Source organism: Dreissena polymorpha, chromosome 3, assembly GCF_020536995.1.
Source record: "Dreissena polymorpha isolate Duluth1 chromosome 3, UMN_Dpol_1.0, whole genome shotgun sequence".
Classification (NCBI taxonomy): domain Eukaryota; kingdom Metazoa; phylum Mollusca; class Bivalvia; order Myida; family Dreissenidae; genus Dreissena; species Dreissena polymorpha.
In genome coordinates this window covers 2302083-2316663 of record NC_068357.1, presented here as the reverse complement: position 1 = coordinate 2316663, position 14581 = coordinate 2302083, and the positions used below count along the sequence as shown (strand labels likewise).

General features: G+C 34.8%; 1 protein-coding gene across 1 annotated transcript in view; it reads left to right on the top strand.

Moving 5' to 3' along the window:
- Positions 1-14581, top strand: part of LOC127875075 (serine/threonine-protein phosphatase 4 regulatory subunit 4-like) — a 106579-nt gene that overhangs the window by 76867 nt on the left and 15131 nt on the right. Inside the window, 6 exon segments of the mRNA XM_052419895.1 lie at positions 73-255; positions 1561-1666; positions 3216-3553; positions 5155-5232; positions 7076-7175; positions 8004-8102. Coding sequence (XP_052275855.1) covers positions 73-255; positions 1561-1666; positions 3216-3553; positions 5155-5232; positions 7076-7175; positions 8004-8102 — 904 coding nt within the window.

Below are 14581 nucleotides of genomic sequence, written 5' to 3'. Positions count from 1 at the left end.
ACACAGTTGTGAAATCTAGGGCTACTTGGTCCTACTGTATACAATGCTTTCAATATGCCATCTGCATTTTAGCAAAACCAGATATCGGACATTATCCCTGCAATATTATCAGCGGAGATTGTGATAGCAGCGTCCAATGACTGGCGCCTACAGGAGACTATCGTGGAGCATTTCCGCTGCTTCCAGTACCTCACAAATAGTGACAACATCTTCAATAAAATCATTCCAGTATTATTCAATAAACTCAGGAGAGCTGTAAGTTTTCTTTCCACTTTTTGTGAATTGTTTTTCGGAATTAGATTCCGATAATGTACTTTGAAGTTGTCCATAACATTTATCATATGATTTATAAATAAATGCAATTTCATTGGTTTAGGTGGTGGTCGTTCAAAGCCAATATATGACATACTCTGGAAAGTCTGTTTAAAAAAGTATGCGTAGTCGAAAGTTAGAACCAAATGTCTGGTTCCCCATTTCATAGAATTGCAGATAAGAATATGCTGTGTCTATGTGGAACAACCATGTAACACAAGACAATCAGAGGTTAATATGCTGTTGAAGTGTTGCTATTTATAAAAATATATGACCTGTAAAATTGTTGTCATTTTGTTTTAAAAGCAATTTTCAGCCTTTCTTGTAAATGATTTCATCTTTTAACAATTCTGTGGTGTTTTTACTAATTTGAAAAGAGTAACCTGTAAAAATCATGTCCATTTGTTTTTGAAAGCTGTAGATACTGTGATCATATATTATAATGTGTATTGACTATTCAGCCGTAGAATAAATGATTGCAGTATAATAAAAGAAATTATTATACAAAAAAGCTGTTGTTCTGATTTTCTTGCATTTATAAGCAATATAACTTTGTTGAATTACAATTTGAAACAATTGAAGGCTGAGTGATTTTGCAACATCATGGGATTTAAAAGCATTGGGTCAAGAAGCATCCATTTTGATATGCTAAGTTTTCTTTAGAATAATTATTGTGGCATGTTAAGATTAGGGTCTGGGTCTGGGAGTTGAAATATTTGCATGGCCCACAGAGTTTGTTCAGGTCCCAATTCTAACTCACATGTTATTGCACATTCAACATTTTAGCACTTATGCTTAGTAAAAATCTTGGACTGAAGAATTCATTGCAAGTCCCCTGCAGAGAGAATGTAAATTGGAGTCACTCTGGTGGTCAGTTGGTTTTTCTGTTTAAAATGTTATAAGTTTGTGGAGAAAACTTGAAATGGTATAAGTTTGTTGAGAAAACATTAAATGGTATAAATTTATGGAGAATACTTGAAATGGTATTAGTTTGTGGAGGAAACTTGAAATGGTATTTAATTAATAAGTTTGCGGAGAAAACTTTCAAATCTATTAAGTGTTTGGATTGACTTGCTGAGAAAGCAGTGTGTGGTGATAAGTCCTGCATAAGTCCTGTTTTAGACAAAGCATTTGCTTCTATTTTTAGTGACACCTTAAGCTATCTAATCACCTATGTCTCAAACATATAGTGACATCTGCAGCCATATATATATATATATATATGTATCCATTGATGTTTCATTGCAGAGGGCATTACCAGTGAGATTAGCTGCCGCCCACTCTACGCTGCATCTCATCCGGAGCCTCAAGCGGATGGAGCACCGTGGGGAGCTCCTAAAGGCCCTCGTGTCAGGTATGCTGACATATGGGCCATGCTTTGTGAAAAGGGGGTTTAAAGCATGTGTGTAAAGTGTCATCCCAGATTAGCCTGTGCAGTCCGCACAGGGATGACACTTTCCGCTAAAACTTGATTTTTGCTAAGAAGAGACTGTCTTGAAATGAAAAATATCATAAAAGCAGAAAGTGTCATCCCTGATTAGGCTGTGCGGACTTCACGGGCTAATCTGGGACGACACTTTACGCAGATATATTAAACTCCTTTTTCACAGAGCACGGCTCATATATTTGAAGGCAAAATAAATTGGTGTTAAGAACGGGCTAGTCTGCAGTCTAGCACAAGCATTAGTACTGCTGATAGGCAAACCTATTGGATGTTGTGAATCGGATGTTCAACAGTCTATAACAAACAAATTAATATTAATGAATAGCCCTCAGTAATGACACATTACAAATCTTTGAACAAAAATGGAATCTGATTAAATTCTCATAATGTTTTGTCCACTTTTATACATTTCACTCTAATGTTAGTTTATCTTTCTAAAATAGTTTTGTTTATTTTTTTTTTAAACATGAAGTACAAAAAACAAGTACCAAATTTTAATTGTTTTGTCCATAGTCTTAAACAAAAAATCCAGATTGAGAAAGAAATAGCCCTCAGTAATGACACATTACAAATCTTTGAACAAAAATGGAATCGGATTAAATTCTCATAATGTTTTGTCCACTTTTAGACATTTCACTCTAATGTTAGTTTATCTTTCTAAAATAGTTTTGTTTATTTTATTTTTTTTCAATCTGACAAGATCATTGTGAATATACAACAAAACACACAAGTCCAGTATGCTTTCTTCCGACTTTATACAACTCATCATTTTTCATAACTATTTCTCTGTTGTTCTTTTCTTTTCTCTCTAAAAAAAATATATATTAGCATATCTTGTATAACATGTCTGAACTTTATTGCTTTGTACAATCACTATGTTGTATGATCATATACATGTTTACATTGTATGTATGATATTGAATAAAAAAAACAACAACAAAAAAACAAATTAACTGCTAAAAGGAAAACCTAATGGATCATATGCTCTTGGGCAATCGTACTTTACAAAACTGATTGATATAAAGGTTATGATACACTGAAACATTACAAAAATCTGCATGCAGTGTTTATGTTTTACATCTTACATTTACCATTAATATAGATTACAAGACTGTGTTTTTCATGAAAAGTTTGTTTTGCATTAGTCAACATGTGGGCAAATAGTGTTTAGTAGAGAGGGAGCAATCTACATGTAGGCACACACTCATACATAGTAAAAAATCATTGCATTGTTCTCATGAGTTCAAATTTTCATGTTTAAATAACCCCTATACTGAAATAATGTTCTGGAGCTGTGCTTATGTTTCGTATTAATTTCTAATATTTGTTAAGAAGCATGCAAAATGGATTCCATTTTTCCAAGTGCATACCATGTTTTTGTCAACTTTTAAATAAAGGAAAAGTAAAAGTTGAGAGATCTCATCATGCAGTTACTATAAATTCTTATTTTCCATTCCAGAGTTTTGTCATAGTCGAAGCTGTAGAGATCGCAGTTTGTTTATAGACATATGTAAAGTGACAATAGAATATTACTCCAAGGCATTTTTCAAAGAGACTTTCTTTGAGTATCTTGTGAGCTTGCATACGGACCCAATTCCGAATATTCGCTACAGATTGTGTTCAGTGTTGCCGGATTTAAAACGATTGATAAAGTTGCCGAGTGATAAGACTTTGCATCAGTCGTTGGATGGCTGTGTTCGGAGGTTGTTAATCGGGGAGAAAGACCGGGATGTGCTCCAGGCTGTGAAAACTGCTGTCGAAGAAATGGATAAAATACCAGTGCAGATGGAATCTGCTGTAAGTTCAGCTTGATTTTATTCTACTGTTCTTTTTTTCCTGCAGCCAACAAAGTTTAAGAGTCGTTTTGGAGTCGTTCTGTTTTAGACTGTTTTGTTGGCTGGTCAGACATACGTTGTAGAGCAAACTGCTTTCATATTTTTCAAGCTTTTAGATGGAAACTTCTAACCTGGCATTAAAATGAAATGCATATGAGCCGCGTTCTGAGAAAACTGGGCTTAATGCATGTGCTTAAAGTGTCGTCCCAGAGTAGCCTGTGTAGTCCGCCAAGGCTAATCAGGGACGACACTTTCTGCTTTTATGGTATTTTTAGTTACAAGAAAGTTCATGCTCACAGAAAATCAAGTTTAGGCGGAAAGTGTCGTCCCTGATTAGCCTGTGCGGACTGCAAAGGCTATTCTGGGACAACACTTTACATACATGCATTATGCCCAGTTTCCTCAGAACACATGGTTGCAAGACCTTTTCTTCTTGCCTAACAATTGGAACATTCCCCGAGTTATTTGCTCATGAACATTACCCCTTTGCATGCTGGGTAATTTGTTGTCTGCTAAAAAGGTCGTCTGCTGAATTTCTAAAATTAGCATTTTTTTAGAATTTTTTTCAATGAATACTATCAGAAAAGCAAAACAGTTTGGATCCTGATGAGACGCCACGTGGCGTCTCATCTGGATCCAAACTGTTTGTAAAGACCTTCAAAATTCGGTTCCAGCACTGAAAGAGTTACCTTCTGAACAAAGTGCTGCAAGGTTTAAGGGGCATAAGCTTAAGACAAAACCTTTTTTGCAAAATAGATTGAAGACTTTACTTGTAAATTAGAATAAAAATACAGTAGTTCACCAAAATAGTACAGCCAATACTCATGCTTATCAGTGTGCTTCTACTTCTCTCTAAACAAGCCTTAGAAGTAATTGTATTGAGACATTTATCTTGTTGAACTACTGTTTGATTCCTTGATTGGTATTTTTCTCTACTTTCTTGATATTTTGTATGCCCCCAGATCAAAAGATCGTGGGTATATAGTTTTTTACCTGTCTGTCTTTCATTCATTCATTCATTCATTGTATGTGTGTGTCCCAAAACTTAACCTTGGTTAAAGTTTAATAACTTGCCATATTGAAGATAGCAACTTCATATTTGGTATGCATGTGTATCTGACGGAGCTGCACATTTTGAGTGGTGAAAGGTCAAGGTCATCCTTCAAGGTCAAATATCATTGTATTTTTCTTTCCTTAAACTTTAACCTTCGTTAAAGTTTGATTATACATTTTTGAATATTGAAGATAGCAACTTGATATTTGGCATGCATGTGTATCTCATGGAGATGCACATTTGGAGTGGTGAAAGGTCAAGGTCACACTTCAAGGTCAAATTTATGGCTAATAAGCGGCGCAATAGGGGGCATTGTGTTTCTGCAAACACATCTCTTGTTTAAATACGCAAAAATGTGTTTGGTACAGTAGATTAATTAACTTAATTTAAAAATGGGTTAACTAGATAACTGGCCACATTTTTAAGAAAGTTTTTTTTTCATGGGTAATATATGAGCAATCAGAATGCATTAAAAATTGTAATTCGCTTATCCACATGCTATTTTGCAGTTGACTCGAAGAATTCTGATGGAGGAAGATATTGAAGATCAGAAAAAAGAAGCAGAAGAGAAAAGACTCATTGAAATGGTAAAATATCACTAAGTAAGATTTCATGAAAACCAAACTTTTATTGTGCCAGTATTGAGTCTATCTTTTGTACATATGTACTTGGCAAAATGCAGAATGCCAGATTGCCAAAAAACTTTGAAAAATTGAGTATGATAAAGAAAACTTGTTTTGTAGGTACCTTTACAGTATTGTGAAACAACGTTTGTTTGTAATGTATGTGTTTTAAATTTTTTATTGATCAATAATGGACATGAAACTGTGTAATGTTTTTGAAAAATATATATAATAAGAAGTTGAAAAAATGTACATAACATCTCAACACCGTTATTTTAAAGTCATCAGAACCGTTAAAAAACTTCAGATTAACGATAATTCGAAATAAACATTTGACAGAACACTTCTTTGATTCTGTAAAAATAAAACGTTGTGGAATTCGTTGTGGGTGCCGGGCCCTTCTCCAGATTGCTCAACATTTGGTTGGTATAATAGTAACGTGTTTGACTTGTTTGTATCAGACATTTTGATTTTTGTTTAAAAGGTAGAGTTTATATATGATGCATTTCATTGGACAACATTTACTCAGACCTAACGTGACACATTTGTTGATTATTAAAGAATGCAAAACTACATACATAGCAATTATAGGCTTTTGACGACATAATAAAATTAACACGCTACGCGTAGACGACAATGGTGTAGATATCGGCGTTTGACGCGCCACACGCAGACGACAAATGTACGCAAATACGCTCAGTGTTTTGCAATTATGACTTCGGATTAAAGATTGATAATTAGGTGCGATTTATAGGACCGACAGAATCACTTCTAATTAATGATTTCTTCGGTTTAACGAAGTTCAGATTAACAATAAAATTTTACATTAAACAAAAAAGAACCAAAATCAGGACCTGAAAAATACTTTGAAATAACGGTGATTTAGGATTATCGGTGTTCGAAATAATGGTGTTGAAGTGTATATCCTCACATTTTCAAGATGTTAATGCTTATATTTCTGAACTTTTCTTTTAACTACTTGGCAGATGCTCAAAAACTATAATTTTCATTTTTTCTTGGGAAAATGACAAGGGATAATTGTGTGTTTTTTTGGCTTGTGTATTGAAAAATCATGTATATTAAATCTACAGTAAACCCATAATCTTTTAATTGACATTAATGTTTATGGATGTTGTTGATGAGGTAACCTACATATTCAAATGTGCACAGAAATGTGTATCTGATCAGCAATCTCATCACATATATTGATAACCTTGTGAATGTTAATATTCTCAGTATGCATGCAACTGCTAATTGACATTTTTCAAGTAGTGTATTTCCTGATAAGTGCTTGTAAGACCTTGTAAAATACTGTAACAACAATTGTCGACATTAATTATCATTATTTGACACAATAACACAGCATCCAATTACCCTATTTGCCTGCGTCATTTAAGTGGGTGTTGAATCTCATTATTGCAGATTGAAATGTTTCAATATCATTGCATTTTATGCTGGATTTAACTAAATATTCATCATTCATTTTCATTAAACACACATGTCAGTGGTCTCAGAATCCATGATATGACGTGATGAAGTGATGCTATTTTATCTCAAAATAAAATCACTTAATTAAAGATTCAACTTAAACATCAAATTTGACAAAATCTTAAAATTTCATGATTGCATTAAAGGGAGATAACCGTTGTGTGTGTTATCAAGATGCATACAAGGGAGATAACTGTTGTGTCTGATATCAGGATGCCTTTAAGGAAGATAAATATTGGTCAGATATCAGAAGGTAAACAACTGTTGGGTCTGATATTGGGATTCATTAAAGGGAGATAACTGTTGGGTCTGATATCAGGAGGAGAAGGAGATGAAGAAGGAAGAGGAGGCAGCCAAAGCGAAGGCTGAAAAGAAGGGGCTCAAGGACAACGCCTCCAGAATACCCGGCCCCAAAAAGGGTAATTGCAGTGCATAGTTTATACACACAGTAGATTTCCCTGTAAATGTTAGCTTATGGGAATTTTGTTCAAGGATTAAATGGCATTTAACTGTTTATAACGTAAAATATAAGGCTTTTTCTACTTGGAGTTAGTTTTAGCATGCACAGTGTGTATTTCCTTGGAAAACTCCTACCTCTTTTATACATTTGTACTACAAGAATTTATGTGGATGACAATTACTGTGGTTAAAATATAACCTCTAATCTCTGGTAATCCCAGGCTGGAGATGATTTTAAACTGTTTGGCGCTATTACAAAGTTTATAACAACAGATTCACGTTTTAAGTTTGCTGTTTTTTTAAGTTACTTGGTTTGTAAATCATCTGTCAGGTTGCAAGGATGTCAATGTATTTTTTTCCAAAATAATTGACATGTAAATGACTCCCGAGTGAGACAGAGTCAACTGAAGTGGGTCACATTTCATTGATCTTACAAACAACAAACAGCCTAGCATGTTAATTACCCAATCAGCATATTTATATTATGATTATCTTGTTAGATTTAAGTTACATTAATTTAAACTGATTACATTTATTTAAAAAATCCTGAATCTGTTTAATCTTGTTATCATTTCAAACTAACAATTCATCTAAGTAATGATATCTGCATCTAACTTCTTCAAGGATGCCCTTTTTGACGTTCATTAGTTAAGATATTTGAAATTATGGTTTTATAAACATAATATTTTTAATAATTTGAATACGGATAAATAGAATATTCAAATAAGATTTCAGGATTTGTTCCCATTCGTATTACTAATCATCCGATACCATTTTATTTGTTCCAGGGAAGTCTCCTGGTGGGAAGGCAGAACAGGGAAGTGCTGCAGTTAAGGGCACTCCAAGCACTGCCTCCACAACCTCAACCTCATCCATTACCACCAAAGGTAAACAGTGTAGTGCTTGAATCTTATATGTAGTGGTTTGTATCAAGTGCACTGCAATTCTTTCAAATGACCGTTCCTCAACAAGGTTTCTTGGAAGTGATCTGTCATTAAATTGTTTGAAAACCACTGGTCTGTATGCTTGTCCCTCCCCAGACCATGTTAGGGCCCTGGGGCGCTCTAATTGTGACTTGAACACACCCAGGGGGCCTACAAATATAATGTGTTTGTAATCGCTGTCTGATGCACATGTCTTTATTCATTTAGCCGCTCATATGGCTGCAGCAGATGACATTTCTGCATTGAAAGCTTATCTCTTACATTGTCTCACTATAGCACTTTTAACTAGAAGAAACCGGAACACCCAATCAAGCGATCATTGAAAATTCTAAATAAGTACATTTACCATATGGCCCCAATCAATCACCGGCTAGCACCACCAGATAGGCGTAGTTTGTAATACAGGAAAATCAATATTAGCCAATAAGAAAGCTCAGTTTGCCTGAATAATGAAATTATAATATGCTGACCTATCAGAGCAACAAGCAAGCATCCATTCACAAGGAACATGACATGCACTAACGTTTTATCAACCAAGCAAATAGATTTTATGTATTAACCCCTCTCTGTAGTTAACAGTATCCAACCTCAGTTCTGTGATTCCTTATGTACATGCCGGTTGTAAATTTTTCCATGAGTCTGATGCAGTAATTATTTAATTCCCGTGATACAGCTACAACTCAACTTTGTTCTCACCTACAGTGTACACAATTAATTCAACATGTTTGCCATGGAAAACCCATGTTTTTAATAAGAAATCTAATTTGTTGCTCTTGTATGCAATGTCATGTTCTACGTGTGGAAAGTGTGCGTGTAGGCCTTATGCTTTAACTAAATATAGACATTAAACTTAGTACATGCAATATTTTAGAGTATATATTTTTTACATTAAAACTTTAATATTTGAATAAATACATAAAGTATGAAAGTGTTTACAGATCAATAGCATAAAAAGTAGTACGTTTAAAGAGCGAACAAATCATTAGACTACCTAATTTGGCATGTATGTTGTTAAAAATGTAAATGTCCTTGGGTATCAAGGAGGATTTCCGAATCCAAAATGCATTCCTTCCACTGCTAGGTGCCTTAAAACATTCTTAGGATGACCATGATATGTTTTCATGCATGTACATTCTAAAATGACTGTTTTATCCATTGTTAATAATATTTATTTTTGGGAATTTATTTTAAAACATGTCTATGTTAAAGGGATATTTCACGGTGTGGTAAATTGACAAAAGTGAAAAAAGATGTTTCAGATTCGCAAATTTTCGGTTTAGTTATGATATTTGTGAGAAAACAGTATTACTGAACATTTGCGATGGTCTAATATAGCCCCTATATGCATCTTTTGACGATTTCAAAACCTAAAAATTATAAAGCGTTTGCAACGCGAAACGATTGAATAATTTTTGAATAATTTGAAGAGTTCTGTTGTTGTTGTTTAAATTTGTGAAACTACGAAGATTGCTTATATAACGTATGCTTGGCGGGATAGCTCAGTTGGCTAGTGCATTTTTACTTAGGATTCCGGGGGTCACTGCATGGTTCGAGCCCTGCTGAAGGCTACTTTTTTTTCCTTTTTTAAATTTTATTTTTGATTTTTTACTGGAGCTTTTAAAATTTAATGTTTACATTATCAATATAAAGCATTTAGTGACAAACTTCAACACATGCCAAAATCTGTGAAAAGGCCCCTTTAAATTGCTCATTATTTCATCATAAGAGAGAGATATTGCTTTGGATTCCTCATTTTGTTTTTATTATACTTAACAAATATCTAATACTATTTCTATATTTGTTAGGCCTCTAAAACAATTATGTTCAGTAGTTTTGAGATCAAATTAATGCTGAATGTATCATCTGCTTTGTACTTATAATTGTTATGCGCTTTCAACATATGTGAAGATATTTATCACATTCAAATGTATATCTTAAAATCCTACACCTGTTATTCAGCCTCCACTGAAATTGAGTCAAGGATTCCATTAGCAAACCGAGCAAAATTAGCTCGAACAAAGTCAGGTATTGTTGGATACCTATATATCAGAGTGGCTTGAAGTACTTATATGGTACTAATTATTATTTGAGCCTTTTTCTGAGAAAACTCTGCTAAATGCATGTGGGTAAAGTGTCGTCCCAGATTAGCCTGTGCAGTCCGCGCTGGCAAATCAAGGACAACACTTTCAGCCTAAACTTGATTTTCGTTTAGGTGGGACTTCCTTGAAACTCGAAGTGTCATAAAAGCGGAAAGTCATCCCTGATTAGCCTGTGCAGACAGCACAGGCTAATCTGGGACGACACTTCACGCACATGCATTATGCCCAGTTTTCTCAGAACACGACTGATTTGTGTAGCCCTGTCACTAGTATTGAATGCTAGAAGAATGAAAATAATTGTGCTTCAGAAATTTGATTGAAAGTATACCTTGTTTTATGCTATTTTTGAATGATATGTTTTACACAGAGTGAAGAGTGCATGATTGATGCATTTTGACATGTTTGTGCAAATTATTTTATTTTTTTAGATTTACCTTGTCACTTCAATAGTGTTTTGAAAGAATGACGTTCTTACACCATGTTTACAAAATGATCTTGGAACAATTCAACATTGTATTGATGCCCTAATCCAAGCAAAACATATTTCAATACTATTTGAAAGCAAAAGTGCTAGAATCAGTATTAGTGTTCCATAAATATATTTGACCTATGTCGTGCCAAAATGGCTCTTATGCCATATGCAACCAGTGGAGCTCCAGACCAGCCTGCGAGTTTGTGCAGTCTGCTCAGAATCTAACCTGTCTTCTAATGAAACACTGAAACCTTGCATGACTTAACTCTTTCAGAGCTGGAACCAAATTTTGAAGGCCTTTGCAAACAGTTTGTGGCATCTCATCAGGATCCAAACTGTTTGCTCTTCTGATAGTATTCTTTGAAAAAATTGAAGAAAATGCTAATTTTAGAAATTCAGCAGACGAAAATTTTAGCAGACGACAAATTTCCCAGCATGAAAAGGGTTAATAGCGGTCAGTGTAGCTCCTGACTTAACTGCGCAATCGGACAGGCTTGTCTACAACTAAGCTGGCCGCATACCGCATAAGACCCATGTTCACATGAAGCAATTAATTTATGTAAAAATATGGGCCGTGCCCATAAAAGGGGATTTAATGCATGTGCATAAAGTGTCGTCCCAGATTAGCCTGTGCAGTTTGCACAGGCTAATCAGGGATGACACTTTCTGCCTTTATGATATTTTTCATTTCAAGAAAGTCTCTTCTTAGCGAAAATCCAGTTAAGGCGGAAAGTGTGGTCTCTGTTTAACCTGTGCATGCTGCACAGGCTAATCCTGTACAACACTTTACGCACATGCATTAAACCCTCTTTTCACAGAGCACAGCTCATATGCATTAACCATTTTGAGTATCTCAAACAATTTATCATGTAAACATGTATTGTGTGTGAAAACTCTGCCTGAATATTGAAGAAAACCTCTATGAGGCAATATAGTCGAATGTTTTCTTTATAATGGAGCTAATTTCCTCAGGACTAAAACCAAAGTCACCAGCCAAACGGATCGGTAATCAAATCTCACCTGTGAATGTTGTTTAGTGATCACATGGACACCCTCTGGAGGTCTCTTGTGTCTGATCAAGTATCCACAACTTCTTTTTGAAGTTGATTTAGTACTTTGTACAATTATTTAATAGAATGAGAAAATTAAGATTTTTTTTGCGTTTGAATTGCTAAAATTTCACAAGATTTTTTGTGTTGATAAAACAACAAGTAAAAGTTATCAATACGATAGAAGTAAAAAAAAAATTCATAACATGAAATTGCTTCACCTTTGGTAAGCAACAAAAGTTTCAACTAAAATGAAACATGCATATAAAAAAAAACCATCTCACTTGGTAACAAATATGAACGTCACCCAAGTTTTGTTGATTAGAGTGTACAAAAGATAATGATAAGAAAGTTTATACAAAAATTTCTGCGTTAATAATTGAACTGAAAAACATTTCATTAAAAAAAAAGATCAGAATATAATAGTCTCTCCAGAGGTAGATATATTATACAAATTGTAAGTGCATGAGTCTTTTCATTCTTGTCAACACCATTAAATATGAACCTCACTCTGGGAAAGCAGGGGTTTAATTGATGTCCTTAAAGTGTTGTCCCAGGTTAGCCTTCGCAGTCTGCCCAAGCTAATGAGAGACAACTCTTTCAGGCTTATGAGAGACAACTCTTTCTGGCTTAATGAGAGACAGCTCTTTCTGGCTAATGAGAGACAACTCTTTCTGGCTTATGAGAGACAACTCTTTCTGGCTAATGAGAGACAACTCTTTCTGGCTGTCCAAGCTAATGAAAGACAACTCTTTCTGGCTTAATTGGACTTTTGCTATGAAGATACTTACTTTAAATGAAAATACATGAAAACTTATGTGCAGAAAATGTCAGCCTTGATAAGCCTATGAAGACTTCACAGGCTAATCTGTGACAACACTTTATGCACATGCATTAAGCCATGCTTTCCCAGAGGATAGCTCAACTATATTTTTTGTAATCTGGCATGTCGAATGACATCTCTTGGTAATTGATGGGTAACTCTTGTATATTTAGTGGCAATAACACATTTGTTTTGTGGGAAGCATGTGAACAATATTTTCTGTATGCATGGGAAATTACCCTAGTTAACACTGTATGTGATTATATTGTCATGTATGTATCTATATGTATACACACCCAATACTTACAGAATTGAGTCTACCAATATTGCAATAAGTATGCAACATCTGGGGATATATTCTTTTCAACTTATATATGAACAAGTAATTTAAGGTCCCATGTCTATGAACATTCATCATGATTTAATATTGATTTAATTAACACATAAATTAAAGGGACTTGTTCACATATTTTTGTATTTTTGAAAAATGTCATTAAATATATTTACTTACAAATCTATAATTCTATAAACAGTCTTAACTAATTATATTGGCAACCAAAGTTGAATACAATATATATCTTCCCTGGGCTTTGAACCCGAAACCTCTGGAGGCAAAAGCGTATGCGCTACACTGTGCTACACAGGCCTTTCACTTATTTGTGAAACATAAATGCTATATACATTAAGTACTCAACAATTATTAATATAAGTAATTATTTATTATGGATATATGCGGTGTTTACTAGATTCTGAAGGACCTTAACTGCCATTAAGTTTGCTGGCATGTGTATCCGTTTCAGTTTTGGTTTCAGTTTTTGTAAACCAGCATTTTTGAATTTTCATGCAAGCAATAATGTAATTTTACAATTGACAAATAAATTCAATTATGTACAGGTTCACAAAAACAATGTCAATTGGCAACTTATTTGTGAAGTAGTAAACGTTCGTAAATATTTTTAAGTTTATTCGCTTACTTCTTACTTTTGTGTATGAAAACTGGTGACCTTGTTGGGCACCATGTTGGATTATCCAGGTCACCTTGGTGGATTGTAAAGTTAATCAGTGTGGATTATCCAGGTCACCTGGATGGATGAATAAAAGTCACCAGGGTTGATTGTCAAGGTCTTTCTGGGTGTAGATCCAGGTCATCTGGGTGATTTTCATGTCACCTGAGTGGATATCCAGTCACCTGGATTGATTAATTAGGTCACCTGTGTGGATTATTCAGGTCACCAGGGTGGATTATTCAGGTCATATTGGTGGGTCATCCAGGTCATATTGGTGGGTTATCCAGTACTCCAGGTCATCTAGGTGGTTTATACAGGTAATCTGGATGTGTTATCGAGGTAACCTGGTTGGATTATCCAAGTCACATGGGTTGATTATCTGGGTCACTTTGAAGGATTATCCAGATCATCAGAGTTGATAAGCTAGGTCACCTGAGTGGATTATCAAGGTCACCGGGGGAATTGTCTGGGTCACCTTGGTGGATTATTTAGGTCACTTGATTGGATTTTCCAGGTTGCCTAAGTGGATTGTCTGGGTCACCTGTTTAGATAATCCATGTCAGCTTTGCAGATTATCCAGGTCACATGGGTGTACTATCTAGGTCACTTGGGTGGATGATCTGGGTTACCTGTTTGGATAATTGAGGTCACTTGGATGATTAACTAGGTCACCTAGATTGATTATCTTGGTCACCTGGGTGGATTATCTAGGTCACCAGGGTTGATTATCCAGATCACAGGCTGATTTTCCAGGTTACATTGGTTGATTATCAAGGTCGCAAAGGTTGATTTTACAGGTCACATGTGTTACTTATCCAGGTCAAAAGGACGGATAAACCAGGTCACCTATGTGGCACATTAAAGTCATGTAAGCCATCGTCTTTAAGGAATTAAAAAACACTTATACAGTTGTTTATTCATTTCAATGTTAAAGCATTAACCTTTTATCTGCTTTTATACCAGAAAGGACAG